The sequence below is a fragment of the Zeugodacus cucurbitae genome, chromosome 5, assembly GCF_028554725.1.
Source record: "Zeugodacus cucurbitae isolate PBARC_wt_2022May chromosome 5, idZeuCucr1.2, whole genome shotgun sequence".
Lineage (NCBI taxonomy): Eukaryota > Metazoa > Arthropoda > Insecta > Diptera > Tephritidae > Zeugodacus > Zeugodacus cucurbitae.
In genome coordinates this window covers 284,323-297,732 of record NC_071670.1, presented here as the reverse complement: position 1 = coordinate 297,732, position 13,410 = coordinate 284,323, and the positions used below count along the sequence as shown (strand labels likewise).

At 40.7% G+C, this 13,410-nt stretch overlaps 1 protein-coding gene across 4 annotated transcripts in view; it reads left to right on the top strand.

Moving 5' to 3' along the window:
• LOC105212745 (serine-rich adhesin for platelets) overlaps window positions 1–13,410 on the top strand; it is a 38,996-nt gene that overhangs the window by 23,929 nt on the left and 1,657 nt on the right. For 2 of the 4 annotated variants that reach the window (XM_011184961.3, XM_029040411.2), the window contains 11 exons: window positions 678–1,013; window positions 1,076–1,610; window positions 1,676–1,853; window positions 1,910–2,081; window positions 6,890–7,321; window positions 7,431–9,497; window positions 9,561–9,676; window positions 10,242–10,323; window positions 11,370–12,083; window positions 12,148–12,710; window positions 12,773–13,408. In XM_011184961.3, coding sequence (XP_011183263.3) covers window positions 678–1,013; window positions 1,076–1,610; window positions 1,676–1,853; window positions 1,910–2,081; window positions 6,890–7,321; window positions 7,431–9,497; window positions 9,561–9,676; window positions 10,242–10,323; window positions 11,370–12,083; window positions 12,148–12,710; window positions 12,773–13,408 — 5,831 coding nt within the window. Of the gene's footprint in view, window positions 1–677; window positions 1,014–1,075; window positions 1,611–1,675; window positions 1,854–1,909; window positions 2,082–6,889; window positions 7,322–7,430; window positions 9,498–9,560; window positions 9,677–10,241; window positions 10,328–11,369; window positions 12,084–12,147; window positions 12,711–12,772; window positions 13,409–13,410 lie in introns of those variants that run through there. The other 2 variants (XM_029040407.2, XM_029040409.2) reach the window with 2 other exon arrangements.

The window sequence follows — 13,410 nt, the reverse complement described above, 5'->3', positions numbered from 1 at the left end:
CAGCGTTTTAGAAGAGTTAAGTCATTTAAATTATTAAATATACAAATTAAGTTAAATTTTCATATGTTAAAAGCTAAACACTTTTCAATAGAGTCAGACAAACAAATCCAAGTGAATTTTTTAAGCAGCACACTCGTCCAAACAGGGTCATGTGCCACTGAAATTTCTATAGTAATCATATGTACTCATTAATTTACTAAAAACATTAACAACAACACATTTTAATTATCAAATACTATACAAAGTAGGTTTTTGCATAAGTATATACATTATTTACTTATACTATTATATATTTATTATTACATTTACTTGATTTTTGCAACAATAATTTGATATTGATTTTTCTTAACTTCAAAACCTGTGTATTGGTATTGTTACTTCAGTTATTTTTGCACTCATTGTTGTTACACATTAAGGTTAACTTAACTTTGCACTCCTGTTTAAGTTTATGTTTATTCATTTCATTCCTTGTAAATTTAAAAATGCTGCTATGTTGACAATAAATGCTTATTTGAAATTAATTTGAAAACATTTCTTTTATTTTGATATGATTTGCCCACAAATATTTTACTTGTTTCCCAGTGATTTGGCATTGCACGAGTGCAGCTTGTGTCAAAGGCATTAATCGTTTTTAGAACGCATTGCCGTATATACATATACTCTTGTTTTTTCCCCAGTCTATTGGGCCAATTACAGATAATCGTCGCCGCTTACTGTTGCAGCTGATCAGTCGCGAGCAGAACTTTATCGCAGCGCTGCATTTCGGCATGCAGCGATTCGTCCAGCCGTTGCAAGACCGTAAAGATCTCATCTCGCCAAATGATCATCGCACACTATTTCAGAATATCGACGAACTTTTGCGCATATCCGAGGATATACTGGAACAATTGTGCAACGATGATCAGGAACCACAAATGAACTTTGCCTCACGTGTTTATCTCTCGAAAACCACGGCTATTTGTGCGGCCTATAAGAAGTATTGCAATGGCATCAAGCGAGCCGACTGTGTGCTAGTACGTGTGCTTATTTCGTATTTGCTTTATATTTTTAATTTATTTGTAATAACTTTGCCTAGGTGAATAAGTCAAGACAAATGGGTTCCGAGTTTGTTGCCTTCATTACAGAACCTCAAGTGCCGCGAAAACGTCCAGACCTTACGATGTTTATTCATAGACCCTTACAACATTTTCGTGAAATACTGAAGCTAATGCAGCTGCTCGCTTCTAACTGTCATGTCGATACCGAAGAACATAAAAATTTCACTACTGTAATCGCTGAGCTTCAGGCTGCGTATCGCGAAATTACTGTCAGCAGTGGATTAATGGAGCCTCTGGGCGAAGGCCGACCTTTGCTCACGTTGCAAGATCTCGAGTCCCGCATGGTCTTCACTAAGTGCAAACCATTCACGCTGGCCGTACAGGGACGCCAATGGATATTTGGTGGCGATCTGTCACGCGTGGAAGGCCGCTCCGTGAAACCCTACTGGACCTTGCTCTTTAGTGACATCATCGTGTTTGCAAAGGTCAGTCGAGACCGCGTTTTATTTATAACCGAAGAGCCCATCCCAATCGCGAATATTGTAGATTCCTGCTTTCATATGCGAAAAAAAAGTTAGTGCGAAGTCGTTGCCGCTTTAATGATAGTTAACACTAAAGTTTTTTTGTTTATGTTTTAGCGACAGAGTTCCGTCTTACGGTGGATCCGAATGGGCGCTTGGCCGAGAGTCCGACCGGTTATTGTGCACCGGACCTTACACGTACACCCAAAAAGAGTGCACGTCGAAAGAGTCTACTACTGCGAGCGCCCTCTTTAGAACTGAAAGCCGTCTGGCAGAACCTATTACAACGTCAAATGTGAGTTAGTTTTCCGAGTTGTTTTAAGTTCGCATAATATTTATAATTATTTGCAGTTTTTTGGTAAATGCCGCCCTTGGATCGACACCTCTTTCAAGTCCACTAGATTCTCCTGATGTGCTTAATACTCTAGTGCCACTTAGTGATATCGGGATTGCGACTGCATCTATAGGCTCAATTAAGCACTCATCCATGGACAGCATCAACGCAAAGAACAGCCAGCAACAGGTGCGTTTATTACGTCAAGGTGGCCACTTGGCAACCGGCGATTCCTATGAAAACTTACAACGTCTCGCCAGCACACTGGTCGCTTCGCGCTGCAGTACACGCATGACCCAAACCACGCGAACTGCTTCTTGTTCCTCCCAAACGGCTTCACCGGCACGCCACACACTCACAGGTTGTATTGGGGGTCATGGTGGTAGTGGTATTGCGGGGCTTGGCGGTCTCACAGACAGTGCACCCTCACTGCGCTCACTTACACTAACGCGGCGCCATTTAGTCGCCCAGCAGCTTGATGCACGACCTTTGGCGGCTGCACGTGCTTACAATTCAAGCGCAAACAATTCGACCACTTGGCTCAGCTTAAGTGGCAGCAGCCTTAACACACAAACTTTATGTTCCGGGGAGCATTTGCCCACTTGCAAGTGTCTCACCGCCATCCCTGAGGCAGCATGTGAACCTACCGCTGCCGATACAAAACACGACATCGACACCTTTTTCCTGCAACAACGTTGCGCTGACGGCGGTGAACGACTGCTCTTAATTGACGGACAAGGACGTTATTGTGTAACCACGACGGCCAAGAGTAATGCACGCTCACCTCGACGTAGCGACAGTACATTACACACCACGCAAGCCGCAATGTCAACGCCCGCTCGCAGTGTGCGCAGCGTTGTGACAAGCTCCGCAATTACTACCACCAGCAGACCCCCTAAGTTACTGGAGTTTTCACTTAGCTCAGTAGGACGCTCATTTATTGACGAGACCGATGTGGTGCGACCAAGTCACTCACAAAACCCCCCACTAACGACTCCCGACACACCCACACCGAATATATCGCCTTCCTCCCAGCCATGTAACTCAGATGCATTCTCAAATGATTTTGTTCCCACTCAAAATATAAAAACACAAGAACACGAAAAGGCGAATAAAGTAGACCTTAACACTTGCTCAGATACAGATGTTAATAGAAAGATAGAGAAGGTTGCCAAAGACATACCACTAGCTCAATTTGGCGGATCGTGGGATTTACTCGAGTTGGATATGAACCTACAGGAAGTGAACATTGATCCCTCTTACGATACTGATGTGGAAGAATGCATATTTATGGGAGATGAACACGAGGTTGACGAAGATGAAGAAATCGATGTGAGTGTTGTCGTGGACGACCCATTTGGAGTGTTACCGACTAAACCTACTCCTCCAGATTCTTTGGATCTGTGATTTGACTTTTGGCTAGAAGGTGGAGATATTTGTGACGAACGCGATGAACTGGACCTTGGTGGCAATGAAGATGAGAACGACTTTGATTGTCACATTGAATACCAAATATTAAGTAACTGAAGACCATACAAAGTAACAATTTGCGTATAGTCAATGAAAATACAGACCGACTGACGTTACGACAAACAATCTTTATATCAAACAATCTCTTTAGTATGAGCTTTCTTCCTGGTTACTTTAGAACTTGATAACATTTACTTCCCACCTTACAAACAGTTTACACAAAGCCTAAATGGAGTCGTTAACGCCATCGAAAACTGCATTATTTCCGCACACACCCAACTCCATACTATAAAAAACAACCATTACTGTTTACCACCGATCCCTCTCAAACACTAAACAGGCCGTTGATTGCTTGCTCTCTCACTTGCACGCTCCTCAGCCATAATGACTTCGCTCGCTGCTTTCGCAAAACATTATGTTGTATAAGTCTTGATATGAGTTTTGTTGTTGTTGTTATTGTTGTTTTGCCCTTAGCACAGGCCATCTAAACTTTGACAGATATGTTGTTGTGGTCAACGCGTGTGCGTAGCGTTGTGCTGTGCGCGACCCCATACCCCCGATATTAATTACTGAAGTAAAAGAGTGTCAACAAGCCAAGGCTCAGCCGGTTGATTAAAGACAAAATGGATAAATAAGTGCCATATGCTTAGATAGGACATACACGTACATATACTCTTACGAATACGATTGAAAGAATTTGCATAATTTATGGTTGTTAAGGCTTAGAAGCCTCAAGTAGTAGAGTAATTGAGTTTAACTAAAGCAGAAGAAATCAGTAATTTCGCTTAATTACTTATTGAATTATATGTTGTTGTTGCTATGTGTGTACGGAATAAACTAACTGTAGTACAATTATTTAAGCAAATGCCACAAAGATTCGATTGTGTGCGCAAGGTTTGATAAAAAGTTGCGCGTTTGAGATTCATGGCTGTAGACTGTGTTTCGTTATGTACGTTATTTATGTCCCGTAAAGTATGTTTGTTACCTTCTCGATACACATCACGTTTAACGCTGTATAGACTATGTATGGAAAAATGGAAAATTGTTAATGGCTCAAATGGCTGACGCGCACAAAAAACAAGCTAATTAGCTTACTAAAAATCACCAATGGTGAGGTAGAAATTATTGCATATAGTCAACTAATTTATTTAATTCCCTGTATTTGCAAGTAAGTAGTTAAAATATTATATAATAACGGTTGTTACTACTAATTAAGATTTTGTAGCTAAAATTAAAATTGTAGAGATTTTTATGTTTTTTCCAATTCGAATTAAATAGCAAATAAGTTGTTAATATTTGAAATTTTATAAAGCCATATGGATTACATAAAGCAAATATTTATAATCCTGCCGATACACTCATATATATATACGGACGTATATAAGTTCCTGGCATCGTAGCCGTATTTTTTATATTTTTTTACACTTGATTTAATTTAGAACTTGTTTCTATAAGTTATTTATAATAGCTATGTAGAATAGTTGATTTTAGTTTAGATTACCAACAAAAAAAAAAAAACAACAAATATAAACAGAAACTAGTTTCTACCTGGTTTATCAGGGATCTGTATTTTTTAATGCAGACTTATATTGTTTAAATTTTAATTTTCTCTAATTTCTCTAAAGTCATAAGACAAGCGACATGAAATGAATATTTTATATTTGTTATTTATCCTAAGGAAGCATTATACAATATATATACGAGTTTGCTTCCATATATTCTTTGAACTAACACAACACTAAGAACAGTTTGATTTCCTATTTAAATACGGTTATAAAAGTAGGTTTAATCGAAAATCCTCTGCAAATACATGCTTCCAAAAACTTCCTTTTGCAATCAGCATTATTCCATTTTAACAACAAAGCTCACATTTGTTTATAGTTAGTACAAATTTACAACAAAATCATTAATATAAAATCGTTGTCCAAAAAAGCTTCAAACTAATCAACAGTTACAGAACTGTATACATACTTAGAGTGTATGTACCAAGTATAATTAAGAAAATAAAAGCAAAAAATATGCAATTTACAATCAATTCTTAATGAAACGAAATTCTTTTACAATTATTTAAATAATTACATCTGTAGATACATACATCGATTTTTGAGAATTATAAACTCGCTATACTCTAGTCGCTTAGCAAGTTTAATAAAAAAATTAATAGCAAAAATCGCTACAAACTTCATTAGTAAGCAATACGATTACATAGCATACGAATACATACCAAAGTACATAGTACATACATAGGAGCATACGTTTACATAAAACTACTTGTAAAATAGACACCCATCAGACATTCATGTAGTTTTAACGTTGTAGCTTAATTGATTATAAGAATATTTACAGTTACATTACTTCATTCACAGTGTATTAATAGTAATTAGTAATTGATTTTCATTTAACGTAATGCATTATACTTTCGATCAGTGCTAGCAAGGGCTGAACATACATACGTATAGTAATATTGAAGAAACAAAACACAAAAAAATATTGCAATTGAAATTGACGAAATTTATGAATTCAAATAAATAAAACCAAATATGATTCTTTGAATAAAAACGCTTGTGAATTTATTTCGACGTCTTGAGTGTTGTGCTTTCGTTTTCGCTGCTGTTACACTTTACATGTCTCTTCGTTTCCATTTTAATTTCGATTTCATACTTCCTAACTAACCTCTACCTTTTGGTGGTACTTCTCAAAACCAAATTGACTAAATGAGTACTTCAAAACTGAGAATTCGGCAGTATTTCCATTTCAGTTAACTATATTTTTATTAAAGAATTGTTTCATTAAAAATAATATATTCTTTTCCACATAAAAATAAATTGATAAATCAGGCACTGCATTCAACAAGAAGCTAAAAAAATAATCTTTATAAAATTGAAAGTTGTGATGGACTCTATTGACTCAAAAAATTGTCTTAAAATAAAGCATTTCTTGCGCAGAACTACCTTTCTCATTCCTTTTTTTAATTTCGTGCGCCGCTGCTTGAATCGACACAAAGCAGATCTATCGAAACTTTTCTATCTCCTAAACATTATTTGTTACAAGCGTTTTTAATCAAAGATTATTCAGTCAAGTTTATGACACATTTGTTCAATATTTGTACATATTTAGCGTTAATAGTATTTGCTTAAAGTATTATTTAATTTCAAATGCAATATTTTGCACTTACGATTTAGTAGAGAAACTTTTCGTTTGTTTAATATTTTCTGTGGAAAGTAGTTATTTTGCACGAAAGCTAATGAGACCATCACAATTTTCCATTTTATTGCAAAAATATACATTTCAGTGAAATCGAAATCGAGTTTGTTGCTTAAGTCTTCTGAATATCAGCGTTATTTTGTTCTTACGATGGCAAAGGTTCAATATGCCATTTAGAAAGATTGTAACCACTTTCGGCAATCTATTGGGTTGCGAGTAGATGAACTCATTAAGTTGTAAAAATTCCCCCTTCTCCTCCTCCTCATTTCTTTTCCCCAATTACTATGTTGCCATGTATGTATGTATTTATGTTGTTCACACAGCAGAAACGCCATTCCAATGCATCGGAGCAAATCGAAATGTTAATCGACGAAAAGTGCCGCATCCTAAACAAGACTGGCACTTCCAAGTCGAATGCACTGCACCTTGCTAACTGGATGAAAGGTCAGTTGGACAAACAGCAGGAGCAGGCGAGGTTGGCAGCGCAGCGTTCGCGTGAGAACATCAGTCATGAAGAGGAGCACCTGCTCTATCCGGAGAATGATCAAGATGAGCGTATAACCTTTTGGACAAGGCAACAACTTGAAAAGCGCACTAAGGAACTAAATTTGGCCAAAGAAAATGGCAGCATGAAGGCCCGGCCGAATTTTGGCGGCAAACGATTGAGTGGCGTGGAAGAGCTCAGCATGAGTGATGCCTACTCGGAGAACGTGAGTCAGTTGAGCCAATCTCACAGCACCACTTCAGATAGTCAGGTAAGTTGTCGTTTGACTTATGCTAGTTCATAAACGTCTTAATTAGCGGTGCACTGTTGGGTCATTGATGCTTTCACTATTCACTCATATTGTTTCAACTTATTGCCAGATCACAGTACGTTCTAGTCCCATTGTGCTTGATAAACTAGCAGTCTGTCGTCATTGTCATAAGAATTGTCAGCAAGCGGCTTTGGGTCTTCAACAGTCAATGTCACCCGCTATGTCCACCTCACAAACGCAACGGTCGGCCATTGGCGCAATGATCACCGAAGTTAGTGCAGGTGGCGGTAGTGGCAGCGGGCTGGTATGTACGTCACTGAAGGTGCAGCATAGCCAGTCGTCACCCAATCGCTGCTGCAGACTCAATGGGAATGCTAGCCAGGCTGGCAGCACCACCAGCATATCATCGAGTACTATCACGGGCGAACAGCCCAGCGAACACTCATCCAAAGTAATAGCTAGCAGTAGTAAACGGGAAACCGGTGATACAGAAAGCGATGTGGCGCAACTAATAACCGATGATCTCTCGCAATCAGAGGCAACGGACGACAGTATTGGTGGGATACCCAGCAGCAGCAGTGGATTCGCCGGTGGCGATGAAATACAACGCCGGCTCACCGACAGCTTCAGTAAATTACGAATTTTAGACGAACGGCGTGAGGCAAAAGGTTTGGATGAAAAGACTGGACCACAGCTTGTGCCTCGCATACAGGACTCACAAAATAATCATCACACGGCATTAATGAATGGATATTGTTTATCGAGCTCATCTAGCGGTGATAGAGACAACGAACAGAAAACAGCTGGCGACAAAAAACAACAACCACAGCCAAGAACATACCGAGTTACATTACAAACTGCTACGGAAGAAATGACAAAGGAAGCGGCTGACAAAAAGGTTAAAACCACTGTCACCATTACGGAAACAGCGCAAATAATACGTACACAAGAACAGGACCGGATGCAGGAACAGGGTAGCATACATTTTGCGGATACGAGTCGCACCAATACGAAAAGTCCTAAATCTCCGCACACGCCTGTCAAATTAAAATCCCCAAAATCACCTAGCACCCCAGCATCAGCATTCCGATTCATAGCATGCAACTGTCAATGTACCCCCGCTGATTTCAAGAATACGACACTCAGTCCCGATGAGGTGGAACAACAGACTTGTAAACTGATCGATTCACCTAAACAGTCACCACAAATGCCACGTCAACTGCAGTTGCAAGAGTCAGCAAACAATATGATAAGTGAAAAGACGTACAAGCATTGCAAGTGCATTTGCGGTGGCCAGTCCGCAGAGCACTCATCCTTCCAATACGCTGGTTTATCGGCGAGACATTTTGATACTAAGACCACACCCACTGCTCCATTGCCGACACCTACTTCTGTAACAGCACCTGCACCCGCGCCCGTCTCCATTTGTGACGGTACCTTTGTGCCGACTATCGCTGTTGTACCACCTACGCCTGAAGCGTTGCTTACCATGACCTCGACGAATGTGTGGGACAACAGCGGAACAAATTTAACAACTAGCACAGCAACTCAGCTGCAGCTAAGCAACACACCCCGCCAGGCAGTAATTGAGAATATTCCCGAGGACTCCTGCGATGAATCACCACTAGACGAAGAGCCCCCGTACCGCCCAATGAGCAATGCTCTGCGGCGCTACGGTACCATGTCCAGCCTGGAGAAATTACCTTCAGATGATCGAATGGACGGTGAAATAGACGAACTAGATAATGATGATGACAAAAGCGAAGTGCCTGGCGATGATGAAGAAGAGGATGATGATGATCTGGATGATAAAGCACGAGCCGATACGGTGGACAATATGTGCGAAACCAGTAGGTCTAGCGTATACAACAACGAAGTGGTGGCTGGCGGATCATGTGTGTTGGTAGGTGGTGTGTGGACTAGTCGAACCAGCGAACTGGTGGGAGGCAATAAAATGTCGTTTTTTGAGGAATCACGCGCATTTATCGATAAATATTTAGGGAGGTGGAATCAAGACCAAACGACTTCCTCACCGGCTGCCACTACTTCTGAAACAGACGAACAAGCCGACGAATGTACGTCGGGTGCCACATCTGGAGAGGAAGTTTGGGGAACGCCGACAAGTGGTGGAGACAACGACGATATGCATCTAGTGAACTCGGAAAATACATATTCAGTAAGAAAGTAACACAAGTAGGCGATGCAAGATTAATCAATGTATGTTTGTCTTCATTTTTAGTCACCTACCAAATCAAGCAATTCACTAAATGATGACGACGATACCGAGCTAATGATGGATGAACTGCTTATGGCGCCACCAATGACGGCAAGCACCATACGGGGACTATTGCCTCGGTAAGTTGTAACACGTAGCATATGTTTTCGATTAGTGGCAGATATATATAATATATATTAAAAATATAGACTTATATCGATAATAATTGTATTATCCTACGGATTTATTAAAGAAATTTGTGTAGTTTTGTTAGTGCTATACGTACTTTGGATATAACTCGGATTTGGAAGTAAATAAAATACTATTTGTTTTAAGACACGCATAAAATACTTTTATATTCTTTCATTTAAACGTAAACAATTTAGAAAAATATAACAAATAGTTTGGATATAGTCACACCTTAATCGTTGCTATATTTGGCTTCAAATAGAACATTTATGTATATAGTATACAAATGTAGGCAAATAATGCAAGCAGGACTTCAAATATGAGCTATTTCGTGTAGATTTATAATATTATAGATTTTTATAATTACCGAAGTATTTACATATGATTAGAATTAGCATATCAGAATGATCACTAGTTTGTAAATCTCATTGTACTTTCAATTATAATTTACTTCATCAACTCATTTTAAATTCATCACTTAAAAATCAATCGAAATTCAAATCATCAATGGTGTAGACGTCGCTTAGAGCCACTTTTTGAGGAGGAGACTGAAAGCGATGAAGAAAAGACCCAGCAGGAAAGTGAAGATGTTAAAAAGGTGGGTCGGCTTTTTGCGTTTGCATGCATAGTTCAAATATAGAAATCTTACTTTCTTATATGTATACGTAAATATTGTGGGTTTAGTTGAATCACGGAATCACAGCTTCAAACATTTTCGAATATTTTATAAATCATATTTAATAGTTAACTAATAATAATTATTATTATATTTACTAATTAATTGCCGTTAGAAATATTTTATTTAATTCTTATATAACCGAATCACATTTTTTCACATGTCTTGTACGCTTTCATTCGATTATTATATTATTTTCATAATTACATCTGTTTCTTTTCATATTTCATCAACTTCATGCTTTCTGTTGCCCATTGATGTATGCACTCATGTTGCCATTTGCCACTTGCCATTTGCATTTTATCATTGCGCCACTGCTCAATATGTTTATGTATGTATGAACGTATGTATGTGTATGTGTTTTGGTCTTCTAGAAAGTCGTAGTGCGGCTAGTGAAGCTCTAGCACAACTTGCAACATTGCCAATTCATACAAATCAAGAAATGACATTTGCTCTACGTCACTTATTACAAGTTAATTGCTTATAACAACAACAACTAACATCCACTACATAATTATAAACAAAAAGTTAAAACAAACAACAGCAACCATTACCTCCTATAAACAGTTAATAAATAAAAAAAATATTGTGAAAAGCTTTTATTGGAATTGGCTTAGGCATACTGCCTTGCAAACCCATATCGACTTACTCAACAAAAGTATTAGGAATTTTTCAAATTACACCACACACCAGTACGTGTACCATAGTAATACAAAAAAAACTGAAAAACAATAACTTTCGCTTGCAAAGCCAACAATAAATATTCACCGAGAATTCCTTACAAACTTATCTCCAATTCCCACACAATCATCGTCATTCCATTGGCGGTCTTTGCGACCCGCCGCAATCACACTCGTCCACCAACTATCCACGACTCTCCAGAACCAACTACACACCACCCACAACAACCTTATAGTACGCTATAAACCAGAATTGATTAGTTGAATTCTATTCCCAACAATTGGTAGGGGGAAACAACGACAAATGGCCACTATTTAAAGGATTCAGCTGGAAGCTCAAGCGACGAGGATCTCTCGAACGAGAAGAGCTACGAAATGGAGATGGAGGAGAACGTGAAAGCACCACATACACATGGTCATATTCCACCGCCGACGTCAATGCCGACGAGCTGGGAGCAGGCGTTCGCGCAATCCCAACCACCTCATCTGGCCAACAATGCAGCTCTGCCCGTCGCTGTTCTGAAGGCCTCATCCTGCGAGTACCTACTCGAACAGCGTACAATGGTGCCTCTGCGTACAACCAGCATTACCAACAGCCCACCAACAGTGAGAGCCAATTCGGCAATTCCAATGACATCAGCAACGCCGTCATCGGCGAAAGTAGAAGTGGAATTGGAGGCAGCGTCACAGCAGACTGTCACGATGCAAGTGGAGATGAAAGCGACGATGAGGAGTACTACTACTATGATGATGACGACGACGCGGACGATCAAGACGCCACCGTCGCCACGGAATCAACCTCCTTCATCGATTTCTACAACAATCAACAGCGCGAGCGGCAGTACCGCGAAAAGCAGCTGCAACAGCGCCAGTGGGAGTACCCAAACTACATCCACAACAATTGTGCGGCCGGCGAAATTCGTTCCACCGCCGCCACCACCGCGCCGACTGTTGCTAACACAAACAAATTTGCAGACAAGTGGCATTCACATGCCGAAGGCGGTGAGTACTGATTCAACTCGTTAAAGTTCCACAACAATTTTAAATCTTTATTTTCCTTTAACAGCCAATACCACCTCAACGAAGTTCTGGCGCTTCTGCTGACGTTGGCTACTCAGCGGTTGTAAGCACCGCCGGAGAAAGTACAAATGCAACGCCCGCAACCGCTATGCCTACCACAAAAGTAGCACCGTCGGCAGCGATGGTGAAGGCGACAGCGAACCAGACAGCAGCCGGTGGCAATCAGCGTTCTGCTGTCGCCGCACCCGTTGCTCCAGCGTCCGCAAAGCGGGTGTCTTCAACGATAATAGAGACATCTCTGCTGGGTTCAGGCACCAGCAAGGCAGCCTCCTCATCATTAACAACAGCTTCGAAGACGACGAAGCAGCCACTGCAGGGGGAGCGACAACAACAAGCGTATGCGTCCCAGAAAATTCCAATAGAAGCAGTGAAGAAATCAACAGTAACGCAGTGCGGCAACGACGGTTCAAAATCGGACGTTGTCCCGGCGCCCATTGGTTCGGGTTTAAGTCCTCGTCTAGAAATGCGATTGGCACTCAATCACGACATTCTCGGCGACGAAGACTTAATTTGTTACGATCCTGGTCCGGATCTAACAAGAATATTGGGGTACATAGATAGCACATATTAAATGTAAAGTTAGAACAACATCTAATAATGTTTATCTACAGGCACGACCTATCCACATTTCAGCGACGGACGGGTCGCGATTTATTGAGTCGTTCAGCAACGAATCGCGTTCAGCCAAGAGAGGCTGTCATATCGTTCTCTCAACAGCGAAACTCGAAGATGGACACGCCGACTGTGAACCGACGTCCACGTCCGACCTACGGCAACTTCAGCAGCTCTCTAACGACAGGTTTGGTTGGTGGCGCTCGCGTCGGAGGCGCTCCACAACCCCTGCTGCCAAATCGAAATACATGGAGCAGTTCTGCATCTGCGGATCGGAACAGCGGCGACTACGCAAGAGGCGAAGAAAGCAGCAAAAGCTACAATTGCAACAGCGACGAGAGCAAATTAAGCGATCTCGAAATCTTAGCGAGACGCGAGAAGACATATTGCATGTCTCAATTGAAGAGTGGCTCACGAGTCAAGACGAAGACGACGGCGAAGGCGAAGGCGACAACAAACGCAATGACAATGGAAACAGTGGTGGTGACGACGAGCAGAGATTCCTTGACAAGTCCTCAAGTGACGAGGAAGAGTACTTCTTCGATGGGCATGGAGACTGAGGCTGCTAATGTGCGCTCCCGTAAGATCGGACGCGATGAGAGTGCGTTGATTGAAGCGGGAAAAGGATCTCGATTGT